This window comes from Elaeis guineensis, chromosome 2 (assembly GCF_000442705.2).
Source record: "Elaeis guineensis isolate ETL-2024a chromosome 2, EG11, whole genome shotgun sequence".
Lineage (NCBI taxonomy): Eukaryota > Viridiplantae > Streptophyta > Magnoliopsida > Arecales > Arecaceae > Elaeis > Elaeis guineensis.
The window spans coordinates 96,241,388-96,251,165 of NC_025994.2; the positions used below are offsets into that span (position 1 = coordinate 96,241,388).

Consider the following 9,778-nt stretch of genomic DNA (forward strand, 5'->3'; position numbering starts at 1 on the left):
AAGCTTGAAGATCGGCATAGCAAGCTGAAAAATTTGACAGCAGAAGTTTAATTTATTTTATAATCATGAATTTGTAGTTATTTATGAATGTTGAGATTCGGGTTAGTACTTGCTTTTGGATTTAGATGCTCTGAACCAATATTGGTTCGATTATTTGATGAATAATAGAATTGAATTTTTTTATTTGATGGATTATAGATGATTATGATGGATTGACTTCGTGTTATCGTGGGCTCCATCCCTCGGTAGCATGACCGTGTTATGTCCTGGATTTGGGGTGTGACATATATTATAATCAAAGTCTTATGCAGCTCAGAGTTTTAAGAGTGCCATTGAGATGAAGAACTTGTGAATCTACTCGACCCTTCACCAAAGCAGCATAGACAATAAACTCATCTTGTTTTGTAAAAGTCTTGTCTCACTTTCTGGGAAGAATTGGTTTGCAAACATTGGCTTATCCTGGGTAAAATGACAGAAATGTGTGGGTCCAGCTTAGCATAAAAAGATAGGAATTCCCACAATACTTCCCCTTATGCTTGGAAGAAATTAACAAGTCATTAATTCTTCTGGAGGGAGGGGTTAGTCTGTTTCCTTGATAAATCGCAAGCATTCTGGGTTGGTAAACAATAAGTGACCATTGGCTGTTCTCAGATTTATCCATTTAACATTCTGGTGCTGTGGTGCCAATATCCAGCAAGCTTTATTAGGTTGCTGTGATGGATGAATATACCGACGGGAAATCTATATCATTTCTGTTCCTGATGTATATGGTTGGATAATGATTTTGTTCCAGTTTTTTCTACTGTCTGATACTGGGTTTATTCATTCGGGCTGCTCTGATGGCAGAGCTGATGCTTTCAGGCAAGGCATCAGACAGGTTAATTCAAATGTATTCTCCATTTCTTGTCGTCGCCCTCTTTGCAACCCTACGAGGACTTCTCTCTCACCCTCGACGCACAATTACTACTTCATCTCATGCCCCTTCTGCTCGAAAGAAGAGGGCTTAATAAACAAATTAGGGCTTTTCCATTTGCACCAGTCCATTGCTGAGAAATTAGTCAGGAATCATCAATTATGGTGGAAGTTTAATGTAGGTGGAGAATTTGTCGGTTTTAAGCATTTTGCTAGAAATAATATGTGATCACCTAGATGGTTTTGCCTTTGAATTTTGTTGCATTTTTTTGTCTTTAGGTCTGAACTGTGTCTTAACAACCGAGGGAGAATGCTCATTGAACAGCGCATCTATGATTAGCTTTAGAATGCCACGATAAATTGTTACAACGATTTTGATTCCATAAACAGTTTGAACATTATGAAATGTCTACCATAAGATCACGGTCTTCAAAATTCAAAATGGCAATTCTACTCTGACAGTTGGATAAATTTTACATAACACCAGCAGAGTGAGCAGTCATTAATTTGCAGGTTGTCTCTGAAGTTCAACCTAATTGGTCCGTGTTCTTGGATTTGTTCTGAGACTTGTCCTTTGTAATTGCATTTTGTTGTACTGGAGTCCTGCCTTGTTTTGCCTCAAGTCACATATTTCCAGGGTAACGTATGGGAACTTAGTGCTTGTTTACGGTTTTTAATTGATACAGACCTATTGACTGACAGGGCCCTGCGCTATATGGTGACTCATGCCAACTTCGGTGGAGTAGGCCAGCTTAACGCTTTCTTGCTGCTTTGCCGATCGCCACCAACATAATTGCAGGCAAGGTTGTTCCAGCGAGATTTGATTCAGACATGAATCAGTTGTACAAGAGCTCACTCGTGAATGGGACTGTTTCATCGTTTCTCATTCAACTGCTGGAGAGCACAACCTCTAGGCCGTCTGCTCTGGTTCGGAATTAGGTAAAGGAGAAATTCTTTGTGCACCGCGGGTGGTGCAGAATATGTGCACTGACCGTGGTGGTTGGCTCGCTCGAGGCCAGAGCCAGTCCTAATATTTTTTAGATCTAGGTTGAATAAAAAATAAAATCTTTTCTATTTAAAATTAATATATTTTAAACATTAATTATTATTAAAAAATTAATCTACATATAATAATTTTTTATAAATATATTCGTTAATCCGCGTGTAAAATTCATCATTGACCTATTTAATTATTTTTTTATTATAATATTGTAGAAAGTCATCTTTATATCCCATTGAAACATCAATACAGGGCCTAGGGCCTGGGATGATCGCTTAGTTCGACCTGTCTCCATGGTGCGCGAAAAAAAAAAAAAAATCTTCTGACTTCATACGTGAGTCAATCATTATGGACAGTGCACGTGGTTCCGCACCACCCGTGGTGCACAAAGAATTTCTCTAATAGCTAATGATGGGTTACTGGGCTTAGGTTCCAAGTCCAATTTAGCCCATTGATCAGTACCTTTCACCTCTTAGTAAAAGGTCGGCAGTGTGAATCATCGTGACTTGGTTTTCTGATACTACCAGACTAGACTTTTGGAGTTGTACAACTTCGTTGATCTTAATGTTTGATCAGTTTATTGAGAAAGGTGGTTGCCTCATCACTTGACTCTGAGTTGATGGGTTAAACTATGATCCCATCCAGAAAGCCAACTTAGCGTGGACCAACACCAAACTAAGACGAGGTGGGTTTATTCTGGTTCTAAAAATAGGTTGGCTTTATTCCGAGCTGCTTTATAACATGCGTTCATGTGATGCAGGACTATAATTACAGTTGCCTCTGAGAAGGAAAGGTTCCCAGAAGGTGGGAGGCATATAGGTTAGATGCTGCTTACTGTTTACAAATACGTTTTGAGACGAAAAAGGTTTCGCGGTGTGATCCAAGGAGTAGAATTAAAAGAGTTTGCCTTATCCAGACCAGCATCTATCACAAGCCGTGCACATTGGAAGAAGCAGGATGAATTGCATTTAGAATTTAAATCAAGATCTTTTACGCCTACACTTTTGATTTTTTTGCACATGCACTTCTGATTGCTAACCTAAAAGAGCTATGTAAGGTGAGTGTGTTTCATAAAAAGGACAAAATGTATGCTGAAATTGCTACTAGAAAGGTGAGATCTTAGTTGGACATGGGTACGTTTAATTTGCGACCAGAATCAGAATTGGAATGAGCTAGAATAGAAATTGGAATGACCATATCCTTCAACATATTTGGTTCATAATTAGAATCAAAATTAGAATCGAAATGAAATTTGAATGATAGGAGAGTAGGGATTGGGGCATTGTCGATCATATAGATATCATTTGTATATATGCAATGTATAAATTGGTAATATATTCATTAGACTAGCATATCAGCAAGTTTGGAATCTTTTTGGACGGTTACTTTTCTATCAGTTGCAAAACAATTCATGGGTCTCAAACAAAGCTGAGGCACTGTTTGGCAAAGCTTTTGGACCATCAAAAAATATTTGTTCACTCTTCAAAAGTACTTTTGGATAATATAATGGTGTTCGATAAAAAAATTAGGAAGTTATTTTATTTTTACTAGAGAGTTAAAACGATCTATTTGAGAAAAGCTCGATTTTGAAGCTTTTCTCCTAAAGTGCTTTTTAAATTGAGATTTTCTCCCAAAATGCTTTCTGGTTAATGTCAAAAAGTTGTTTTGGTTTTCATTGAATTTTTATAACCAAAATGATGATTAATAAATCTCATAATTATATCTTATATTATTTTATATTATATCATCCTAAATTATTATATAATAAATTATCATATAATAAAATAATAAATTTAAAATATATGATATTATTATAATAGTATAACATATTATATTATTATAAAATATATAATTATAATATAATATATTCTTATATTATAATATAAAAAGCATAATATAACATATTATTGTAATATAATATATTATTTAATCATAATATAATAGAATATTCTCTTATATTATTATATTGTATTCTATTTTATGTTTATATATAATAGGATATTATTGTAATCATAATATATAATAAAATATTATAATATATTATTATATTAATAATATAATAATATAAAGTATTAGATCATATTATATTCCATTGTATGATTATAATATAATATTATAATATAAACATATAATAATATTTATAATATTGTTATATTACAATACTATATTATAATCTATTAAATTATAATCCATTATACTATATTATATGTTATATTATATTACAATATTATCATATCATATTATATTATATATTACATTATAATTATAATAAAATTATACTATAATGTTATATTACATTCTATTATATTGTAATAATAACGTATTATTTAATAATACATTACTATATTATGTCATATCATGTGATATCATATTATATCATTATGCTATAGTATTTAATATTATGTAGCATATATAGTATAATACTATTTTAATTGGTAATAACATATAATATTGTATTGTCTTATACTTTGCTTACAATATTATGCAATATACTTTTTTTATCATTTTATTATACCAAATACACTTTCTCATTTTGGTTATCAAATGCATGCTAAAGTTTCACAGTATTTTAGAAATATAGTTATCAAACAACAAATAATTTTTTTTAAAAAAAATATTTCCTAAAAGCTTTATTTGCTTTTAAAAAATTCAAAAAATTTTATTGCCAATAGTAATCCCAAATAGAACCTTAAACATTATGAATTCCTTGACACATGGCATTAAGTTAAGCCTAAATTCCACTCCTAATTTAATTCCACACCTACAACAACCCCCTTAACAATGGTGTTTGATTCATACCTACAATTCTTATTTATGGGGCAAGCATGACAAGTGTCTTACATGAAACCTATCTACCCGATTTTAACCATCAAAACAATGAACTCTTATCCAAGCATAGGAGGCTTATGGCCGATTCTTTGCTGCCACATCTAATGAATCCTCAACAGCTCTAGCCTACCAAGATAGAAAAAGAGAAAGCAACAATTGAATCCCTCAAAAGAAAAAAAAAAAAAAACAATTTGTTTCTCGAACCTTGATAGCTTTATTTCCACCAAGGTCTTCTAGCTTGTCCCTTATGCATCACCACCTTTAGACGGGATTGACTAGCTTGCAAGGTTGGGGTGGTTGCAGCTGTGCCCCAAATCAGACAAGAGGGAGAAGCACCATGTGGCCTTTTGGCAGATGATGACGATCCATCCTCCATTGCCACCTTGCATTTGGCGATAGCCATTTTTGTCACCACTGACTTATCTACCATATTTATAGAAATAAAAATGAAGTTAGAAAAAAAAATGGGTAACATCCTAGAAAATGGAAAAGATGGAGAGACCCTTACCTTAAGGTCAAGTAGGACTTAGCCTGATACTGACCAGGTCTACTCGATCAAACAACTCTCGAACAAGAGGAGCCTTGACGCTATGTAAGGATTCAAAAATCTTCTACTTAGGGTTGGAGAGGATAGCGACTCGGTTCAAGGGTACCCACAAGTTGTTGAACCTGTAGGGCTGCTCAGACAATACAAAAAACAAAGCAGCCCTTCTAGCCATACACCAAAATAGAATCATTTTGGATTAGTTAGAACTCTTTTCAAGTTGAGATATACCACCAATCCTGCTCGGTAGGATGCTCCTTAAGTATGTACCATGCATGGAATAGCTCTATCATAGATTGAATACTGTGCAGAGCCAATAGAGGTAAAAAGCCAATGATAATCCTCCATGAGTTGGGGAACAATTGGGTGGGCACCAATCGGGAATTATTGAGAGCATATGAAGGGAGAAAGTGGAAGCCTCAACTCAGCCTTCAGAGTCTCCTCATAAGGCTGACCTGAGCGTGGTAGCAACCATGTGCCTGCTTCTTAGCCACAGGCAATTTAAGAGAAAAGCCGACCGAAACATGATCATCGACCCAGAATTAATTAAAGTTGTCTTGGTCTAGAATGCACTCCTTAGTGCCGGGATTGAAGTCTCCAGTTCAGTACTATTGAAGTTACTAGAATTCAGGGATGAAGCTGCATGATTTGACTAGTTAGTAGAAAGCTCACTATCAAATGAGGTGGCCATGATAGTAAAATAAGATGAAGAGGGATGAAGGGAGAAGGAGCCAACCTACAAAGATATGCCAGAAAGAGCAACCGATGGAGGGATGCAGAAGAAAAGAAAGGTAAAGGAATCGAAGCTTCCACTAGACGAAAACTATAGAAATAAAAGAGTGCTCATCAAGCAAAGGAAGCCAACTAAAGCTTCTGCCCTTCAAATAGAGCCTTGAATGGTAGCGATCTCAATGCCCATTTGATCATCCATTCATCAGCTGCCACATATAAGCTCGATATTCAGCATTGCTTGCCCTTATGGATTGAACCTCGTCAAAGCCTCAAAGAATGGCTGTAGCATTGAAATTCCTGCCCATATGCATGATGCTTTGAGAAGGGAATTGGCTACATCAAAATCGTGCATGATCATACAATAGCTTCCAAAAGCATCTGGGGTTGATCTAACAGCTCCACTTCGGTTGAGCCAAGCAAACATAGCTCGGACTTCAAACTAAGGGGCAACTGATACATCCGCTTTGCCATCTCTAAAATATTATCTGATAGCTCAGCCTTTCAAGCAGACGACGATATGTATCCCATGAAATTAACGGCCGATCAAATCTCCAAATAATAAGCACAATAACAACATAGTCGGTACAGCTCATCACAATCTTGATGCATTCGAAAAAGAATATTGTAACTGACCAGCAGAGCAGACAAAAGATTTCAATCTTGGCACACCTGAAAAGGAATGTCGTGACTATATTCTCTTTCGCACATTTCACGATCTTTACTGCCAAATCTAGTATGGAGACCCCTATTATGAAAAATCTAGGTGCCATGCTTCTATTTCTCCATCTCTCTTTCATTTTTCTTTTTTTTTTTGAAACTCTGCTTGACATAAGCATCAGAGGGTCTCTATTGCGACAACATTAACCATATATTTGGTTGGGGTTACGAGAAGAAAGATGGATTGTGATTGTAAAGATAATAGTCTCCATCTATTTTTGGTTCAAAAATTTTTAGGAATGATGGATGAAAAAGAAGATTGTCCATCCATCCAAATTCATCAATTTGCATCTTTCCAAATTTGAAGGTTGCAAAGAAGAATAGAAAAAACATGAGCGGCTGGTCTCTATTTATTCTTTATTAATTTTTTAACAAAATCTTAATACTTCTCCACCTTTTCAGTTATTTTTTATTTTATCTATACTATTTACCTAATGCTATTAAATTTTATTTTAATTATTTTAATTTTAGCACATAGTTTTCATAATTATAAGTAAACAATTTGAATTGTCTTTTTTTTTTATTTATATTCACTATTTTTTAGTCAACTATGTGTATAAAATTAATTAACTATTTAAATTGAGTTATAAATTAATTAAGTATTTATATAATTAATTTATAAAAATATTTATTGAATTAAATTAAATTAACATCAAATATTTATATAATTTATATGTAAATTATAAATTATAAAGATTATAAATTTATCTGTTGCTCTATTTTTTAATATAAATAAGTATTATAAATTGATAATAATAATATTTTTTATCAAAAGATAGTTTAGTAAAAATATTATATAAATATCATTTATCTTTTATTTCATTTCTTCGATAGAATGAAATTATTCTCATCTATTTTTTTATATTTTATCAAATATATGAAAGAATAAATGATAAATCTATCCATCCTCTTTCTTATCTATTTTTCCTTTTCTATTCATTCTTTGTCTGGTCCACCCTTTTAACCAAATAGATGATAAGTAATATCTCTTTTGAGAAGAAAGCTAAACCCTTCCTAGGTGATGGTGAACCTCAAGGACATTCTATTTGAAATAATTGTTGGATAAATGCAGATTGTATTTTTTGCGTTTTGGGCAGGGAAGCTGAGGTCATAAAATATGCTCGTACCATCACTAGATTGGTTTTATAAATTGGCAACTTGGAGTCGAACGTTAGCACTAAGGTCTGCGTTTGATCAGTTTTGAGATTCTGGTACCTAATACCCTATACTTTATTCCTTTTTTTTTGGGGTGGGCGGGTGGGGTGGGAGAAATTACTGCATGCACCAGGTGAAAGGGGTCGCGTAGCGTGTGATCCACCGTGGGATTTGCGCGGTCCGATTGCACGTGGTGCATGCAATGCTGAGGCGTGGGGTGGGGGGCGCGTAGGCCTATATACCTATACTTTATTCCATTGACGCACCGGTAGATGCGGTCTTGGCCGCAATATTTGACTAATTGTAAGGTTTTTGTAACCTATTATGGCGTATTTTATTCCATTGTTGCACCGATAGACGCGGTATTGGCCGTAATATATTGGAAAATCTTTTGGATAGATTTAGGCTACCATGTTAATAAAAAGATTTCGTACCTAACCTGTTATTTTTTATTCCATTGGCGAACTGGCAGACGCGGCCATGGTTGCGCGAATCTAACGCACTGTTTTATTTAACTGACGCACTGGTAGTGCTTGGTTGTTTTCTATCCATGAGAGCCTGAGACGACGACTCCAAAGGTTTTCCTTGGGAAAAAAAAAAAAAAAGACTCCTTTGCATAGATTTAATCACACTGCTTAAAATTGCAAGCTAGGAAGAACGACGAGAGAGCAAGCTTCTGTCTTGAGCTCGTAGAGAAGAAAGACCACCACTGTGCAGCACGACTGTGAGTCCACTCTCCTCCAATATGGACATGGGGAAGATCGTAATGACGGTCGGAGGATGGTTTGCATCCTACGTCGGAAATAAACTGGCTGACAAGGTTTCGCAGCATTTGGAGGATCAATCCATGGCTGATATGGTGGAGTATGTGAAAGCTAGACTTCCTTGTATCCAAGCCCCAATCCAGGCAGCGGAAAGGTGGCCGATCGAGGACCAAGTTCTAGCCGCATGGCTAAGGAAACTTAAAGATGCTGCCTACGAGGCGGACGATGTGCTGGATGAGCTTGAATTCAACGAGCTTCATGATAAGCTTTTCAAAAAGAGAAAGATGAGTGACTTTGCATCCTCTGCTGTTGAGCTTCTCCAGCGTTTTATAATGCCCGACGATGACCTGGAAAATTTGAAGAAACTTGTGAGAAATTTTGACGAGATTTATCTTGATATCAATAGTAAGGAAGAACAATTGAAGGACTACAATGCAAAGCAGAAGAGTGTGTCCAGAGAGACCAGCTCGCTTATCCAGGATAGGCCGGTTGGGAGGGAAAAAGACATGATTTTAGATTTGTTGTTGCATTTAGCCGATGACCGGAATCCACAATCAAATGTGGGACTGGGACTAGTAGCTATCCGAGTCTTGGTGTTCTTCCTATGGTAGGCATCGGGGGTGGATTCTGCACGGCTTTGTCTTTTGGAACTACGTTGCACGGGCCAAAAAGTGCTTTCTAAAGGGTTGGAGGATTTCGAAGTCTTATAAACTAAGATGGTTTGACTGAACAATCGATGTGAGATTAAAATCCTACTTCTTCATGTCTTTCACATGAAAAAATTGTTGATTTTTTTTTCCAATCTCATATTTTAGACAACACATCATATCTCTCTATCCACTGTACAGAATATAAAGTTGACGTTGCTTTTTGAAGCCATGTAAAATGCGATCCAACGATTGAGGTTACAAAAAACGATCAAGTATTCTTATGCCAAAGGTACAATCTGAACCCTCTGGGCAATAGTGTTTTTCTGAAGAAAACCATCCCCTTTGGCCAACACCTTGGACAAACATTTGAAATACTTGCTGGCACCAATATTAGATTGACATAAGCTTGCAATTTGGTTTGGAGTCTAGACATATCTGTAAAATTTGCTTTCGACTCGTTGCGAGACTCTCGCAC

General features: G+C 35.4%; 1 protein-coding gene across 1 annotated transcript; it reads left to right on the top strand.

Annotated features, from left to right (window-relative positions):
- The first annotated feature begins 8,631 nt into the window (after positions 1–8,631).
- On the top strand, positions 8,632–9,721 carry LOC140855727 (putative disease resistance protein RGA1). The gene has a single exon (XM_073252294.1). It carries the CDS (start codon positions 8,635–8,637, stop codon positions 9,262–9,264), a length of 630 nt encoding a protein of 209 aa, XP_073108395.1. The 5' UTR covers positions 8,632–8,634; the 3' UTR covers positions 9,265–9,721.
- Positions 9,722–9,778: the final 57 nt, after the last annotated feature.